Here is an 18,938-nt window from a genome sequence, read left to right as displayed (position 1 = left end):
AACAGACAACAATGTTTTATCAGCATCAACTACAGTATTTGGGACTAAAATTTGCCAAATATTCTTATTGCTTTAGTAGAAAAAATATGATCTCATCTCCATTTCATACAAAACATATTTGCAATTGCAGCTCTGGTTCACATTTAAAAGTACAAAAATGTAGATATGAACAGGTGACTCAGATGGCTCATAGATGGATTTAGTGAAATGAAAATGGACTGAAGGTGAAACTTGTATTGCCCCACACTGAGCTTCTCCTATTGTCACTCTGAAGCTCAAGAAGCCAATTAAAATTCTCTGAGATCGGGCTAAAGTTAAATGCTACAGGATACTGGACTTGCTCATTTAGAAAAGATTGTCATGCCAGTTGAATATAAAGTGACCGCCACGTGAGCTTCTACAAGTAGTGCTTTACAGTGACTTTATTAACCTAAAGCTGTCAACCCACCAGATGTACGTATGTATATATATATTTTTGTACCTTTTTATTCCTACAGAGTTACTGTGTTGGATAATGGGAGCCTTCGGATTTCCAATGTTAGTAAAATGGATGCTGGACTCTACACATGTGTAGCCAGGAACCAGTTTGGAGTAGCAAGCAGTGCTGGCAGCCTTTTGGTTAAAGGTAAGATTATTTTCTTGACTTGACTTCAGACATTGTGGATATACTCTAAATGGTAGCTGGATGTTGCTTGTCTATAATTTATTTCATGCCAATTAGCTGTTACCTTGGCAACCTTTGGTCTTGTGCCATACAGTACATAATACAGAGCGAAGGTAATCCCCAGGTTTATGTCTTTAAGATGGGGTTGAGTACAGTGCTTATTTATTAAAACCCTTTTGTGTCATCCATTTGAATACCGGACCCCTTGCAGGTTTTATTACCCAGCTCCTGTAATAAACTAACCCATCATTTGTGGTTGACAGTATTTTGGAGGGACATACGGCAAAGGAATTAAATGTACCAACACTGACCCTCACTGCACACTTGATGAACAAACAGTAAAAAGCAGAGTTGCTGTTAGGAGCCTCTTCGTACCTGACACACACACAGTCCAGCTGGTTGAGTGGCAGTGGCTGGAGGAAGTGAGACAAGAGGCTTATTGCATTCATGCGCCTCAATGTTTAATTCATACTTCTTTTTTCACAGTAGCTCATAGCCATGCTCGGTTTGTTTAAGATTTCAATCCATTTAAATCACACACTTCTGCAGTGCAATGAATTTTCTAGGTCTTTCTAAAGAGCAGCGTCAACAACAGTGCTCTATTAAAATGCCTTTTGGTGATTCCTCTTCACAAGTTTTTTGAATTGCAAATTTGCTTGCATAGAAGCCCAATTTGCAGGGGTTTTTTTCTGCCTCAGCCTTTTTACACGAACCAACGCAGCTGTTATTCACTATATACTGTACATTTATGTGCGTTTCAAATGTTCATCAAAGGTGGAAGGATTCAACTGCACAAGTACTAGCATTTAGTAAAACTAGATTTTACATGCATACAGTAAATATTTTTGTTGTTGATAAGGGCTATAACTAAATTAATGCTATGGTAATCTGCAGGGTCATTCTCTAATTCCTCATTCTCGTTCATAATAATAATGACAATATGATTTCATTCATGAGCCACTTCCTCTGGCTGAGGTGTTGTACAGTCTGATAGCAGTCCTGTAGTGGAATGGGATGAGAAAAGATGAGATGAGATGATTTAACTGCAGACCTGAGCTTCCTGAGGAAAAGGCCGGCTCTGCACCTCTTAGTAAATTCTGCACGTGTTCAGAGACCAGTCCAATTTACTGTCCAGATGCTCAGCTGGGTATTTATAGGTAATTATAAATGTGCATTACATTAAAAATGTGTGTGTCATAAATGTGCCCTTCCCTTGTATGTTGACTTGCTAAAGAGTGGCCCTAGACCTCTGAAAGTCAATGACCATCTCCTTGGTCTTAAAGGAGCCAGTTTTTGTTGCTCCATTCACTGAGGATAACAACGCATTTCTGCAATTCATATGCTAATTCAACCGAAATATGTACTGTATATATTGTAGTCCATATTATTCTGTCTGAGGTCTATAGAGTGAAAACTGCTCTTTATACCTGTTTAAAAACATCTTCTCATTAGGCCATAGATTTACACAATAAGACTTGTCATGTACAGAGCAAACTGTAGGGGATGAGGGAGCCAATTTGTGGTTTTGCCCTCTAGTCTATAACAAGAAATCAGCATCAAGCATGACAGCTTTGCAAGCAGAAAGTTTTGCTCTTCTTATTTTGCATCTGTTGCCAAACTTTCCCTAACACTCACCTGGAATGCACTACCATGACCAGTCAGTTCCCTTTAGAGATAAACAAGATAAACAAGCTGGCCTGTTTTGACAGAGCTGAATATAGACCTTTACGCCCCCTGACATGCTGCATTGGCTCGCCTGTCCATTAGATGCTTATGACATGCATGCATAATCTACAGTGGACGGGTGTATGGGTCTCCCAGCCTTTGCACTGCACTGCTGTTGAATGAGACACCCAGCTGCGAGGGACCAAAGATTATGTTGATGCACACCATGCTGAGGATGAAATGGGAGAGTATTTTGTCTCTGCACAAACAAAGCCAAATTATCGGCTCACTTCTGACCTGCAGTAGCGGTTGAGTGTTTCCTTTTGGTTGTTTCTTTAATTTTGTAGCTGTTGTTGTTAAGTGGAACGTAAGGCTGTGCTCTGATTTATGAAAGTCTCTGAAAGAGATGCAATATCAGCTCCCTAGCAGACTGTAAAGTAATTTATATTGTTTGGTTAACATCTGGGACAGATTTGTTTTGTTGCAATTCTTTCTGATAATATAAAATACATAAAGAAACAAAAGCAAGTGAACCGAAATTGAATACCTATCTATATTGCAGACACTCTGGAGAGAATAAACAGGGAAATGCTCACTTTCTCTAACTTGGTGCTTCCTGTTTCCAGAGCCAACTGTCATCACCAGTCCAGCCGGCCATCTGGACGTAACTGTGGGTGAAAGCATCGTGCTGCCCTGCCAGGTCTCCCATGACCCCACGCTGGACCTTAAGTTCACCTGGTTCTTCAACGAGCAGCTCATCCACTTTGGAAGCCACGGGGCTTATTTTGAAAAAGTTGGTGGGGTGAGTGCATCTATTTATGAATATTTTGATGTTTTCAAGTATGAACAATGAACAACATAAAGGAAATGGGATATGCCTACATCTCCTTCGGATCACCATCTTTCAAGTGTCTGAGTTGAGTTCTTTGCTATTTATTGGGCACATTACTATTTATATTTATTATTGCTGAATACTGTAGATGACATTCATATTTAATATATCCACTGGTTTTAAGTTGACTGTTATCTGTGACTCTAATGTTTGGTTTTGTACTGTAATGTATTGTCAATTTTTTGTTCTGTCTTAATTGTTTCTTGTTTGCCTGCCAAGGGCTGCAGATGCAAATGAGCTGTCAGCTAACTCTGGTGCAACTGACACATGTACGATGTCCCTGACAGATAAACAATAAACTAAGTACCGTAACTCACTTTAAATTAAACTTGAACTGGGAGAATTACACTGTATGTATATTTTTGGATCATAATTGAAACAACAAATTCTTGTGTTGGCCAAGTTACATTTTCTGAGGAAAAAAATGAAGAAGTTTAGTATCCAGTTTTGATGCCCTTATAGCTTTAAAAAGCATGCAGCCTCTGAGGCCTGGCTTAAATAAAAGTTATATCTGAATTGTTTAGCTTTTTATAATAATTAGAATGTCACCTTTCAGTCACCCACAGGGAAGGGGGTTATTTAAACTCTATTAAAAATTACATTTACATCTCATTTCTCTGAATTCATTTTAGCTTCATAGTTTAAGGAGCAAAATATTGTTTGCTCATGATGAATCATACTGATTTTTTTTTTTTTTTTGACTGAACAAGAGGACTCTCTGTTGCCTGTTCTACTTGTTAATAACACCTCCTCCCACCCTTTTCACTGACATAAGCAGCAACTAAGAAATTCATTATGCAATGCTCAGCCATGCATCACACTTGATCATCTAACAGAATTTTCTTTTTTTTTTCATTAATTAGGAAATGCAATTATGAGGTCTTGGCTTCTTTATCACCCCTAGTTGTTTTTTTTCTCCATTGAACATGATCATGAACAACAACAGAGGCTTTAATAATTGCATGTAACCCAGCACTTCTTTTTAACACTTGACTGCATCACACCACACCCCCCGCGTTGTAGTAAAGACACCAGTGCCATATTAATGGTGGATGGTCGTATTAGTTAAAGGAGCCATTTGTAGCTATTGCTACATAGCGAATGTTAACATTAACATCTGTTTACTTACCCGTCTAGAGGAAATTTTGTGACTTCAGCATTAAACTTTATTTCTCTCCTTGCCAACAGCTGTCTCCTTGGAAAGGCGCAGATAATGAGTTGGATCCAAATATTTTTAATGTCTGAATATTCATATCATTAATCTGAAAATAAAGGAAAGCACATTTTTATTTGATGTGCTTCCTCGATACAGTATCTCCATGTGAGGAAATGCTACAGCATTCCTTCTTAGAGCCTTCCTAAATTAAAAAAAAAGTTCCTTTGCAATTTGATTACATCTGTTCTCATCTCGAAGCAAGAAAGCAGTACAAACTACTCCCGCTTCCAGTTTAAATCCAAATACAGATACTTGTGCAGAGTAGCAGGATTAAACAGACATAGATACAGATGATAGCATCTCTGAGCACCTCAGCTCGCACTAGCCAGCTAGATCTGGTCCATTACATCACTTTAAGATCACGCTCAAATCTTCCTCGAAGACACAGCAGAGGAAGTGTAATAACCTATATAACTTTAAGAGCAGGACATGACATCCTTTTCTGTCCGGATAGAATCTACTGTGAACTCAGGGAGATTAAAACTTGTATAATGTACTTGTAATAGCAATGAGTCAATTTTTATACTGTATGGAAAGTGCAGTCTTTATCAGCATAGCTACTCCCCTTTACATATAAATCCGAGTGTTTGATTACTATCTTTTCAGCACTCAAGTTCTGTACATGTTACATAGAGATGAAAAAGGTCATCTCAATCCATTACACACACACACACACACACACACACACACACACACACACACACACACACACACACACACACACACACACACACACACACACACACACACACACACACACACACACACACACACACCGAAATGAAGAATATCAGTTTAAAGTAGGTGTGTGGGTCTTATGAAAATCATGTCCTTGAGTAAACATGAAGCCACAACCTCCTCGAGTACTGTGTTACTGCTCAGGAATGGGAGGAAATAACCCTTGATTCAGTTCCATTCAAATTTGACAGATGTGATTATTTTAATGGTAAAATGATTACAAGGGGAAGTAAAGGTTAAAATGCAGCAGCACCTTTAGGTCAACTGTTTCCTGCAAATTTTAAACAAAGTGAAAACTACATTCAGTTTCTACATGAACCTCTCTGTTTGCCGTGACTCCTCTCTCTTGTACAGCTCAGAACAGAAACATATTCTTTTCTAACTGGTTTTATATGGCAATTAGTGTTTTTTCATTTGACTCACTTAAGTCAAGCTCCAGATTCAGATGCAGACGTGACGTGAAATGGACAGAGATCACCTCTTTTTATTCTGTTTCTAAAAGGCACATAACATTATGATTACAGTATTTTGTAGGGCTTCTTGAAGTTTCACTTAATTTAATAAGCAAGCTAGGAGGTTTTTTTTTCCTGCTGTGTATAAAATTTGCAAAAGTGAGAGATCTGTGACCCATTCCATCCCTAGTTATATTATTTTAATGATGGCAGGGAGTTTCAAAGAGTGAATTACTTGAAGCAACTGAATTTTTAGCTGTATAAAATGTCCCTGATTATACATCAAAGTAATTACTGAGCCTCATCCTGTTTCACAGTCCCTTATTTTCATAGATAAGACATCAACTTAACATTAGCACTAAGTTTAAAGTTAAAAGCTAATAATGCATTTGGCATTGAATGGATGTCTGCAGAGTAAATGGATTCAGAGTGAATAAAAGGGATAGAGCTGAAAGAAGCTTTTTAATTCCCCACAAAGAACCGTCCTCATAAATGATCATGAAAACCTGCACTCAGTTATTTGGCGTGTCCCTGGATTTGTCTTGTACCTTTTTCTTCCATAATGTAATAAACTGAATGCCAAAAGAAACCACTCTGACATTGCTCTTGTTTCTGCAGCCCTTTTAGTTGATCACATTGAATTTCAAGATTTTGCCCTTTTACTAGTTTTTCTTTACTCATCTTGCTGTTTGTTCTCAACTTTACTTCTGCACTGACAGCGCTCAGCTGGTGACATCATGATCCGGAATATTCAACTGAGGCATGCTGGGAAATATACATGTGCGGTCCAGACCAAGGTGGACAGTGTCTCTATTGCCACTGATGTGGTCGTCAGAGGTAAGGATGGCCATTATACCACATTTGAAAACTCCATAATGTCAAACATCATACACCAAACTAAACATAAGAAAAATCCATGTAACAGATCTGCATGTCTGGATCTGCCTGACTCTAACTGGCTCATGCTCCATTTCTCCACCAAGTTTGGCTGCTGACAACAAACCAATAAACAAACAGACAGACAGACAGACATTGGTGAAAACATTATCTCAATGGATGGGGGTAATAAATCAAACTTCAGTAGTCAAATTCTTGCAGTAATATTTCTACCTCATAATAATCTATTCATCGCGTGTGATTTGTCTTTTATTACAAGAGATTCCATGCATAAATATCAATGCAATGAGTGATTATGGCCTGTTTTTGTCATAGTGTTCTCATTTTTTATCCAAGACATGTCAAAGCATTTTTTTACTTAGTCTTTCTCACTTTATATAAGAAACATCCAACTTCTTATCCTGCAAATAATGCAATATGCAGTAGAAGAATAACTTATATTTTCTCCCACTCCTTTTCCACTATTGATTTCCACCTGGACCATTAGTTATAATGGTTGAAGTTCTTGCTTTTTTTTTTAAAGCATTTTGATTCCTCAAGAACATGATTCAAACATTATGTCATTTTGTTGGCTGCTTAACAGCATGAATGATGACAATAGGTAGCAGTAGGATTCAATTTATTGCACAAAATGATACCAACAAACAGATTTCTGCATTCACCACACCCACCTCCAGTATGAAGAGATATTCTTGTAATGTATGTCAGGGCTGTGACCACCATGGAAATCCCAGAGAACAGTTTGATTACTGTTATCCATCAACACATTTAGCAAAGACATTTCTGAAACCAAATCTCACTCTTTTTTCCAGTGAATGAAATCACGTTGATTCAATTTCACAAAAGCACTACAGCTTCCTGTATAGCCTTCTATAAAACAGCATGTTACAAACTACTGTGAGGTATGTAATTAGAAAGCTGCAGACTTCTGCACACTGCGTCTCTACAGCGCTATAAAGGAGGCACATGTGATGCAGACATACAGTATAATTGCACCGTTGCCTTCCCACATGAAACCCCTCTATGACAGTGGCTCACTACCTTTTTGACTTATGACCTCTTTAAAATTAAAATAAAAAATGTATTAACCAATGACTCCTCATCACAGGTTACACACAGTGCATAAAGTGAGTGAATTTTGCTCGTAATAACCTTACCTCGTTTTATTTCACTCATCTTCAGAAGAGGTCAAACTATCTGGTCATTCTCCTGAAAAAAGCAAAGGCTAGAGAAGAATGAATATCATTACAGAAAATGATTTAATGTGTTCTTCCTTCTTGCTCTGTTAATCATCGTGTGACCCCTGTCATTTACTTTGCACTTCTACATTAGGAACCATTACTCTGCAGCCTATTATGATCTGTTTTAGCGCAAACACTGCTCTTTATAAATACAGAAAATGAGATACGATCGACTACCTTTCTTTAAACAAGTGAAGCTTGAAGCTTGAAGAGGTTTTTTTCCCCATTTCACCCTCAATGTTACAAACATTCATTTTAGACTGGTTATAGTTCAGTGTTGTACTTAAGCTTCAGCAGGTTGTTAGCAGCTGTTATCCACCCACGCTGTGTCTCAGGTTCTCTTGTCTTCATTAATCTCTACAAAACATATCATCCTTTGTTAGTGAACTGTGAGTTATCCTTCCAGGTCCCCCTGGCCCTCCTGTAGACTGTCGGGTGACAGAGATGACAGAGACCACTGCCTCACTGTCCTGGGGACCAGGCATGGATAACCACAGCCCCATCCTCAGCTACACCATCCAGGCCAGAACGCCCTTTTCTCTCGGGTGGCAAGCTGTCACCACTGGTAGGCTGGTTTCATCTGACAATCTGGTGAAGGTTTTGTGAATGTGAGGTTCATTGACTAGATAAAAAAGAGTGAAGGGGGAGTGATTGGTATTCTTTTCAAACACCACACGTAAAATGACAGTAAATAACACATCACCAGCTTGGCTTAGTTTCAGTGGCAGATCTTGCAGGGCTTTGATGAAAGGTTATTTCTGTGATGTCTCTCAGTTCCTGAGCTGCTTGGGGGGAAGCAGCTGTCAGCCACTGTCACTGACTTGAGTCCCTGGGTGGAGTATGAGTTCAGAGTCCTGGCAACCAACGCTATTGGAACAGGAGAGCCCAGCAAACCCTCCAAAAAGGCCCGCACGAAAGAAATGCGTATGTATCCACATCTCATCACATTTTCTTTGGTGACAACATTGAGTGACACATATGTAGAAACATTCTTCTTACAGCTCTTACCACTTATACATATGAACATTTCTATGCACTAACATGAAAATAGAGCCATACTGTCTCACAATACTCACAACATTGAAAGAACGTCTTACTTAACACAGGGCCGAACTCATAAAGATCATTAGGTGTTGGGATTTTTATAACGCACATTTAAGTATGAATTTAAGAAAGGTCGTACCCTTTCCCTACTCTGATACTTGAGATACTTGAGTTTACAAACTGACATAACACTGTGTTCATCTGTTAGTTCCCAGGGTGACTCCAGCCAGAGTGAATGGCGGTGGTGGTGGGCGTTCAGAGCTGGTCATCACTTGGGAGGTAGGAATGCATACATTCGATTATTTGTGTGTCTGGGTGAGCACATGTAAATATGTTTTTATATGTGAAATTGATATTGATAATAAAAAAAAAACATGCATTAGTATAATGTGTATATTATGTGTAAAATACAAGCCTATATTATTTTGATATTGAAATCCATCACAATAAAATTGAAATATTATATATAATGAAATATAAACTTAGTTTTTAAGGTGACTTGGATTTCTCCAGTCAGTTTTGTCATTCAGTTATTTCAATGTGAAACCGGAACAGACAGAGATGAACTCTCTAATAGTTTTGCTATATTTCACCTCAGAATAAAACCACTTAACCAGACAGTGATAAATTCATGCTAGGCTTGCAAGTACAGTACCACTCTCAGCACTATTCTCCTAAGTGCCCTAATCCATGCATAGCTGCACTACTTTTAGGTATAATATCTTTAATATCAGTCATCTTGAGTCATCCCTCTGAGTCATCTCATACTTCCTTAGCCTGTTCCTGAGGAGCTGCAGAGCGGTCCAGGCTTTGGCTACGTGGTAGCTTTCCGCCCACTTGGGGCACAAGGCTGGATGCAGGCTGCTGTCACGTCCCCAGAAGCCTCTAGATACGTCTTCAAGAATGAAAGCATCCCTCCATTCTCTCCTTATCAAGTCAAAGTCGGGGTTTACAACAACAAGGGAGAGGGTCCTTTTAGTCCAGTGACCACCATCCACTCAGCTGAGGAAGGTGGGTATTGTTACAGCTACAGCAAAGCTTGTTTTAATTTCTCTCTGGGAATGTTCAACAACTCTAACACAGCCAGTGATTTTACGTTGCACAAATGCATCAGACTGGCTTGGTTTTATTTCTGTAATTCCTTTGTTTGTATTTTTGATAATTGTCACGTTACCTATCACTGAATATCTTCTTTGTTGTAAGAATTGGATTTAATATTGTGGCCCCAGACACTTTTAAAATAAGCAGTAGAAACATATTTTCTCAAATAGCTTCTGGCTAAAATTGCAGTCACAAACACAACCTTATGACAAATTTTAAACAAGTTTGGTTATCTCACAGGGGACAAACACATTTAGGTTTAGCATTGTTTGAGTGAAACAAGGGTGGTAAACTGTTCATTTCTTTAGCCACAATATGCACAGTCCGGATCAACCAGGTCAGCTGAGTTCATGAAATTTTTGTTACATCGTTTTCATTGTAACAAAACTAATTAAGATGACGAGAAGTTTTCTGGAGCTGTGACATTGGAGTCAGGCAGTAGGGACATGAGCAGGTTTTGGTTAGTCGTTTACACACAAAAGAAAAAGAAGATGTTTATTATAAGAAATTAAAAAATTGCAGTTATTTCATGCACATGAAGGTTTTGTGTCTGGCTAAGTAATTAAAATAGTTGCAGGGCTGTGAGATGATTTACTTAATAAGAAATTTTAAGTAAAAACATTTATTCAACAGATATATGTTATCCATATAAATATGTGCATAAGACACAGAGAAGAGAGACATTTTTATATGTTTCACCATTTACCAATGAACTTGCAGTCCTCTCAGTGTACTTGTGCTAGTCCTACATATGCATTATTGCATTACTCTAGGGGCTGTTGTCTATGTAGAAAAGCCAGAAAAGTTATACTACACTTTGAGTAACACAAATTCCAGTGAAATCCAACTTTATGTCAATATTGAAGCGCTCTCTCCTTCCTACACATTAATACAGCTATATTTGATAGAGCTATACTACAGTCAATAACATTCAATAAGTCATATTGTAGGTGTGGGTGTACTGAATCCATATCTTCTTACTATCGTGTGTTTTTCAGAGCCCAGCAGAGCCCCAGGGAGGCTGAGGGCGAGGAGTGTATCAGCGTCCGAAGTAGAGGTCACCTGGAAGCCGCTGGCCTGGAGCAACAACCGCAGACGCATCCTGGGCTACGAGGTCAAGCCGACACATGCATGCCCACACACAACACGACATAGTGGATAGTGCCAACAACCTTTTTTTGTATGAGTGTTTGTATAATTATTCATTCATGAAGTGAAACAAGCTATATAAACATGGTTTTGCAGGATTCACCCAAACCACTGTACACTGTGGAGGTGTCAAGTTAGAAATCAGCTGCAGACCATTAAGAATAACCTGTGTGTTGTTGGTGTGTTTTTTAGTTGCGATACTGGGGTGAAAAAGAAAAGCAGGACATAGCCAGAGTGATCAAGACAGTGGGGAATAAAACTTCAGTACTCATCAGGGATCTGGAGGGCAGCAGTACCTATCTCATATCCCTCCGGGCCTATAACAGCGCTGGAATGGGCCCACAGAGCGTCACAGTCAATGTCACAACCAAGAAACCACGTAAGGACTCACCACATTGTGTTCTTCTTTTTTTAATCTCTGATAATAGCCTCATGGTCACTTTGGAGTATAAATATGATTTCACCAATAGCATTTCCTTGGACAGTGTGTCTCACCAACATACAGTAAGTACACTGTGTATAGCTGAAACCTAAAATGTGTCAATAATATTTACTCGCATCAATCTTTTAGAGAGCCATTTTTGTTCAATATTTGATTTTAGTTTACATCAGCCAGCAGTCTTGCTCTTCCTCTCTTTACTTTCACAAGCCTGTTGCTTGGTTTCTCGGCACTGCACCAACGTGAACAGGGTCACAATGGGTGATTTGACATACAGGCCAAGTTGGCAAATGATGAGATGTTTGCAGCTGAGGCAGGATTCCCTAAAAACACCAGCCAACTCCTCTGCATTTTGCTTCACCCCTGCTTCGTTCTTCCTCTTGTTCTTTTATGGCTTCACACTTACCATTCTTGTGTGTGCATCATGCGAGCTGTGTACTCATGCACATGTGTTTGCAAACTAAACAGGGGCCCACAAGTCAAAGGGAGGCAGATGTGTAGCTTCTTATGATCCAGTACTGTATATGGTGATTATTGCACATAACTGTTGCCACAAGACTTATTTTACAATCCCCTGTGTATCTCATCACATTATGTATATTCCAAAGAGTTATCCCTGACGATGGTATGATAAACTGATAATGCTGTGTAACTGTTTACTGACTGAGCAATTTGTTGTTTTTCTCCATCCTCTCACTCTTCTTCTCCTGTAATATTTCCCCAGCACCCAGTCAAGCCCCAGTCAAAATAATGTGGAACACTTCCAACTCCAAGGTCATCCTGAGGTGGGACCAAGTACACGCTCTGGAGAATGAGTCAGAAGTTACAGGGTATAAGGTAAAAAGTGGACAGTTTTACACTTCTCTGGTAGAGAAAGCTTAAACGGAACTGACTGCAGCCCTGACGAATAAATGGTTTTACAGATTGTAACATAACAGAGATTGACAGACTGTCACTGGGTCCAGTTACTTCATATGAGTAGAGTGCTTATTTGTCAGTTTTGACTAAATACACTAAATCATGAATTCAATTATAAGTAAAAAAAAAAAATCTTGATTTCACACAGTAGTTAAAGGGACAACGAGGAGTTTCTATTTGGTTATAAAAAAGTCTCAAGTTAATGTGGATGAATCTACGTTACCCACACTTGTTAATGGGCCCATTTTTGATAAATATATCGTTTTGTCTCTATCGTTATTTTGTTATTATTAGTGGTGGCGGAAATGCTGGTCGAGCCGACCAGCATTTCCGCCACCACTAATACCACAGGCTTCACTTTTCCAAAACTCCTTGTTGTCCCTTTAATTGAGAACCACACAATGCTCTATTTCATCCTGAAGTTGTATTGGTCGAATAAAGCTGCATATGAATAACATTTTTAAGTCCTCAACAAATTGCCTCATTTCCTCAAAATAACAAATAACAGCCTTAATAACCCCACTGCTGACATCCTTTTATTTCTAGCCGGATCATTTCAGCCACACACAAAATCTGTAACTTTTTAAAATTGTTGTTCATGGGGAGTCATGGCTGGAAATACATGTTAACAGTTGCCTGTGACAACTTCCCACATTGTGACATTTGACTTGCCGTAGCAGATGTACATTTTCTTAATTACTTCAGGGCGTACACTTCAAGTTGTTTTGACTTAGAAATCTACTATAAAAGGTACATACTGTATGTTAATTTCCTATATTTAGAATGTAAAACTCTGCCTATGGCTCTGCAGTTGTGCACATTACTTACATTGCACTAAAGTTGATCATCTGAAAGCTGGCCTTTCTGCATTGCACAGCCCAGAGTCGAGCTGCAACTGAAACATTTGGACTGATTCTTCTGGCTTCATCCTCCAAGTTTATCCCTACAACACAGTTATGTGCAAATACTTAAACTGAGTCTTGTTAGCTTCAGAAGCAGCACGTTACATCTCATGGAGGTGTCTGAAAACGTGAGAAGTCAGATTTACTCGTCAGTGCATCAACAAGAAAATGGTTCCTTGTATTTTTGGAGTGTCTTCATAGTACCATGCCTCCAATCGTCATTATCCTTCCCTCTCTGCTTCCTGTAGGTGATGTACAGCCAGGACAAACACAGCCAGCCCAGCGTGGTGGAGACCAACACCACCTCCTTGGAGTTGTCACTGCCAGTCAACCAGGACTACGTCATCCAGATTAAACCCTTCAGCGAGGGCGGGGAAGGCAGCAGCAGCCGCCAGATAACCATCCCCAAGATAGCAGGTGGGACTGTCCTGACACATGAAACATGGAAATGATGTCTGTCTTCATTTGTGAGACATCATTGCAAAGACATGTATATTCAGCTGAGCGAGGGTAAAGTAGAAAACATCTACCTTCAGACACCAGTAACGCTGGTGTACAGGATTTATAAGGAATATGTTTGTCTCTAATGTGATTTCTACCATTGCAGCCGATTTCCAGAAATCCCAGAGAAAGTCTGACATTGTTGGTATTCATCAAGGACCAGTGTGCAAGTGTAAAAATATACTCTTGTACTCAAACACAACACATTCTGCAGCTGCTTGTGTTATGGTCTTTTGAGGCTGCTGTCTGTAGATAAGTTGGTATCTCTGATATTTATGAGGTATTTTCTTCCCATTAAATGTTGGTGCAAAATAGTGAGTCTTCAAATAAGCCATTGCTCTCTTTTATCTTCAGCAGTAAAACACAGTCTCTTATCCACAGACTGAGTATATATCATAAAACAACAAAATGGACTCAGACATGCAAAGAATTTTGCCAGAAGCTGGTTGTTAAAAGTGGATTTTTCCTTTTAATCAAACTATAGCTGTTGCTGCGCCCGCCTCAGTAGTCAAGCTCTTTGAAAGTCAGGTCGGCCCATAATTGAGCATAGCGCACCAGTGCCATCTATTGATTTAGTGATGTACGCACACCACAGAGATCTTGTTACGAAGGCATCTCATAGGCTACAGTTGGTTTAGTATATTTTGTTCTTTATACCATTTTAAGTAGCTTCAAAAAGTTTTCATAAACTTTTAGCGATCAGATCTGTTGGATGTTGGTTTGTTTGTGTATTTCAGGCTCCCCAGCCATAGGAGCAGCCCCAGAGGCCTCTGCATATCCCTTGGTTAACCTTGCAGCCCTAATCCTCACAGCCAGGACTGTGCTATGACAAACGTCTGCAGATTCCAGGCACTACAGCCGCTTATTAAGAGGTGGAACAGCAGGTCAAAGACAAGAAGAGACTGACAGCAGCAGCAGCAGCATTTCCACCTGCTCCCTACCCCACAGTGTCTTTCCTCTTCCATCTACAAAGATCTCTTTGTGAGGAAGACCCTTTTCCTCTACCTTTTTAAAGGAGTTACTGAAAGGAAGTGACTTTTTCAGAAGCTGTGTTTATGAAACTGAGAGGAGACCATGACTTGACTGCAGTTTCCTTGAAGATGTTTTTTTTTTCCTCTGCTCCCTTCTAACCGATGGGTATTCTCATATGGATTTAACCTTGGAGGACCCATGTTGTGTGATGCACAATAGGATGTGTATATGCTTTCTCTGTGGGGCTGTGCAGGTTTTGTTAAATGGATTTGTATGTACCACTGGATGTTTCCTTGGATGTCAGGATTGTATCTTATCTGGGGATGGAGGAGAGCTAAAGTACTTAATGAACTCATTCTTAAAAAATGAGTGAAGTTTAAGCTTGACTTAAGACAAAACAATGGATTGAAGTCATTTTCCTCCTCTCTTTGGACTGTTTTCGAGAAACTCTCTCAACTTTTTCAGAAGAAAAACCAACTGTTACTAATCCCTGCCAAAAAATAAATAAAAATAAAACAGGGAGCTAAGCCTCATTGCTTTATGACAAACCAGAATTTGGGACCTTTGTAACTTGGATTTTATTCATGCTTTTTGCGTTACACCATGTTACATCAAAACCTCAAGAGCTGCCATGAAGCTGACTGGAGCCAAAGGTATCGAGCCAACGTGGTTCAGTCCCACCTGTTGTATCATTGTGAGAAAATGCAGCGCGTACACTCTCCCAACATGGCTTCCATTGTAAACAGCAGACTAGTGTTGATGAATCAGTGTCTCCCTCATCCTCAATAGGTGTGTAACAAAGGCACACTGAGCATTGTGTAAGCCGCATTGTTGTACACTGTATGTATGAAATCCTCAGGTCCCAAATGAGCCTTAAGTCTTATGATTATTATCCATATTTTTATTATTCAGGACACGTTTTATTTATTTTCCTTCTCTGTTTTCCCCCATTGTGTTTTGGCTCACTCATGCTATAATTTATGAATAACAGACCTTGCTGTTTGCTGAGTATGTTGCTATTTTTTCATTTTTGTTACTTTGTAGATCATGTTTTTGGGCATTTCGGGCTCAGAAACAATATGCCTTTCTCCTATCTGTCATGATGAGCACAGGGCAGCTTATTACATAGTGCGGATGTCAGCTGCTGTATGGCATGAGATTGGCCAGTGTATGTACTTGCGTTGCTAAGGATGTTTGAATCGACCAACCTGCTTTTAATAAACATAATGCCATTTTCCTCATTTCCTTCTCTGATGTCATACTGTAGAGGGTCTAAAAGTTGTGTTATTTCAGTGTTCCTTCCTCATCAAGCCAGGCAATGATGGAGTGATAGAGTTTGCTCTGGAAAAAGCTAATATGTGGGCCTTGAGGTAAGATTTTTATCTTTGTCAAACAGTTTCCAAGATCATGAAGACGTTTTTTTGCATTTTTAATTAACTTAACATCCAGGTCACGGAGAAGAATAAGCAGCCAGAGTCGCTTTGTATAAATGTATCAGTCTGACCTCACTCGCATTTGAGAGTCAAGGTTTGTCTGATTATTTCATACTTCCAATTTTTTTTATATCTTCAAGCCTTTGTGGAAGATCAACTATGGTGCACCAGAAGTAAGTTTAACCAAACATTTTCTGTAGCTGTGTCAAAAGCCTTTCAGCCCGTTTCTCTACACAAGAACACTTGAAATTCTTTGGTTTCGGAGTTTTCTTGCATGAAGCCTTTTCCCATTCAATTAAAAGATCAGGGCTTGACTTGGCAATTTCAAAATGTGAATTGCTAATTCAATTTAGTGAATGTTAATCTCTTTAAGCCCCTCGGCTGTAGCTTTACTTCTGTGCTCCAGGTCGTTGTGAGTGTGTGGCACATCTCCTGTTTCACATTTTCATTTCTCCCTGTCATCCTTCCATGGACGCATCTGATCAATATTGTGAAAGCAGATAGTCATAGTTGCAGTCAATATCCGCAGATCTATACCATCCATTAAGTGCAAGTTTGTCACCTTCTTGAGATTTGTTTGGTGATCCTTCTGCCCTCAGACACGGGAGAACGTTGATTTGTTCCACACTTCACGCTGTGTCTGCACAACTGTGAGCGATCAGAAATGGCGACAGTATCTGATGTGGAGAGCAGAAGCTTGAAAGGACATGATATCAGTGGCCTACATCTGAATATCACCACACTAAGCAGATGATATAACTTCCCCTATCATAGAAATCATCTTCCCAGACAATGTTAAATGTTGGGCATGTCCGTTTTTATACAGAACGGGTTTATATGTGTGTAAACAAACAGCTGAGCTGCACTTCTTATTGCAGTATTGAAAGAAAAGCCTTTTATTAAGTTATTTCTGCTGTCTGAAATAAGTTAGAATAAGCTATTGACAAGTCAGATCCCTTTTGAAATGCAAAAACGCATCTAAAAGGCATTGAAGATTACTTATAGGGTTGATTTTCATGAATGAAAATAAAGGACCTGAGGGCCTAAAATTAACATTTCAGCCATAATAAGACACAGATACATGGTAGAGATCAAACAGAGAGTCCCCTCTCATCTTTTTCTTTTTTTTCTCTCCTCTTTATTCATTTTGAAGGAATGCAAGTACAATGTACAGCAAAGACACGGCACCAAGCAATGGAGAGCAGCAGGGAAGAGGAGATGAAGCTGCTGTGGAGCAGGAGGAAGAAGAGGAGGAGGGCTCTGCACAGACAGGAGTGGGCTATAGGTTTAAGGGTCAGCCAGAGGTCGTCCAATCAGAGTCTGGTACCAAGTGTCTGAGCTACAGCCGACAGTCTGCCATTAATCACAGTCAGGTTCTATCTGTCAGATTTCCTTGAGCAAAGGGAGGAAAGTTTGACCTTCCAGACTGATCCAAGGATGATTTGGGTAAATTTGCCTCTAGTGAGTGACAGCGAGGAGGATTTCAGCTGGGATTGCTTGATGTTGCTGCAAAGCTCTCTTCTTTTAGGTAACTGGTGCCCCCTAGTGTACATGGAACCCATGGCCGTTAACTACTTGACATCTTCACAATCCACCAAACGCCACCAAAAATACAGTACAAGGTTTTATGCATGGCTGCATATTTTCTTCTTCTTTTTTTTTCTTTTTTGTACCTTCCTGTTTGACACCCATAGCCATGAGATCACTTTCACTTTAAAGTAGTTGGAACCAAAATATGAAACACAACAGGAGTTACACTGCACATGTGAAATGTTAACTGTTAAAGTTTAGTGTCCGAAAGCCAAAGTTATACCTCAGTAATACGTTCATAAACCTGACATGACAGTTTTTAACATTGCCTTTCCTCAATTGAGTGATTTTGCTGCTGCGTGTATTGATTTACTGGAGTACATGACTTTTGTATAAAAAAACGCCTTTCGCAAGGAGGTAATATTAAAGACACTGTAATTAAAGCAAAAGTTTGCCATGTCAAGTTTATGCATTTGACTTTCTGGCACTTTTGTAATTAAAAGTAGTTTGTTCATATAAAGTTTAAGTTTCATACAAAATCAGAGTTTGTACAATTTGACTGCTACCTTACTTGGCACACTACATGTCTATGGCATCCCTCTAACATCCATGTACCAAATGACACACAACTAAAAGTTCAAATATAATGTTCCTACCATTTATTTCTAACACTGCACTTTGTTTGAAAGAGTATTGGACGGGCTCTGATTCTTGACACCATTTCAGCAGAGAATCTTAAAAGACAAAGAGGATTTTGTCATAGAATAAACAGTTATGAAAAATGAATGTCAGTCACCACAAATTTACTTTCCTCGATGGGGAAATTAAATGAGATGGGTAAAAATATATGAAACAGCACCAGTGACTGAGAATGATATGAAGCTTTTGAGAGGTTGTAACTGGTTGAATCAACTGTGGCGTATCGGGCCGTCACTGGAAATGGGCAATTGACAAACATTAGCGTGTATTGTGTGCTTGATGTTTTCCACTTTCTCTGATGAATACTCTTCATTTCCTGTCAGAACTCAGATCTCACTTCAGACTGTGAATACTAATGCACTTTACGATTTTTTTTACTTGTTTCCTTCATAAACCTGGGTTTCGAGATCCATCCTTCTTTTGCCTTAATGTCCATATTACTCAAAAATTATCATGCAAATATTAATTTAAATACTTGTTTTACT

General features: G+C 39.2%; 1 protein-coding gene across 1 annotated transcript in view; it reads left to right on the top strand.

Annotated features, from left to right (window-relative positions):
• Window positions 1–14,648, top strand: part of cntn3a.1 (contactin 3a, tandem duplicate 1) — a gene marked incomplete at both ends in the record, with an annotated part of 67,113 nt that extends 52,465 nt beyond the window's left edge. Inside the window, 12 exons of the mRNA XM_083974713.1 lie at window positions 498–625; window positions 2,956–3,131; window positions 6,347–6,464; window positions 8,172–8,330; window positions 8,540–8,689; window positions 9,018–9,088; window positions 9,586–9,820; window positions 10,909–11,024; window positions 11,252–11,438; window positions 12,223–12,335; window positions 13,567–13,735; window positions 14,557–14,648. Coding sequence (XP_083830839.1) covers window positions 498–625; window positions 2,956–3,131; window positions 6,347–6,464; window positions 8,172–8,330; window positions 8,540–8,689; window positions 9,018–9,088; window positions 9,586–9,820; window positions 10,909–11,024; window positions 11,252–11,438; window positions 12,223–12,335; window positions 13,567–13,735; window positions 14,557–14,648 — 1,714 coding nt within the window. The remainder of the gene's footprint in view (window positions 1–497; window positions 626–2,955; window positions 3,132–6,346; window positions 6,465–8,171; window positions 8,331–8,539; window positions 8,690–9,017; window positions 9,089–9,585; window positions 9,821–10,908; window positions 11,025–11,251; window positions 11,439–12,222; window positions 12,336–13,566; window positions 13,736–14,556) is intronic.
• Window positions 14,649–18,938: the final 4,290 nt, after the last annotated feature.

The sequence above is a fragment of the Trachurus trachurus genome (assembly GCF_905171665.1).
Source record: "Trachurus trachurus genome assembly, chromosome: 7".
NCBI lineage: Eukaryota > Metazoa > Chordata > Actinopteri > Carangiformes > Carangidae > Trachurus > Trachurus trachurus.
The sequence above is the reverse complement of the archived record's forward strand: the minus strand, read 5'-3'. Positions and strand labels throughout refer to the sequence as shown.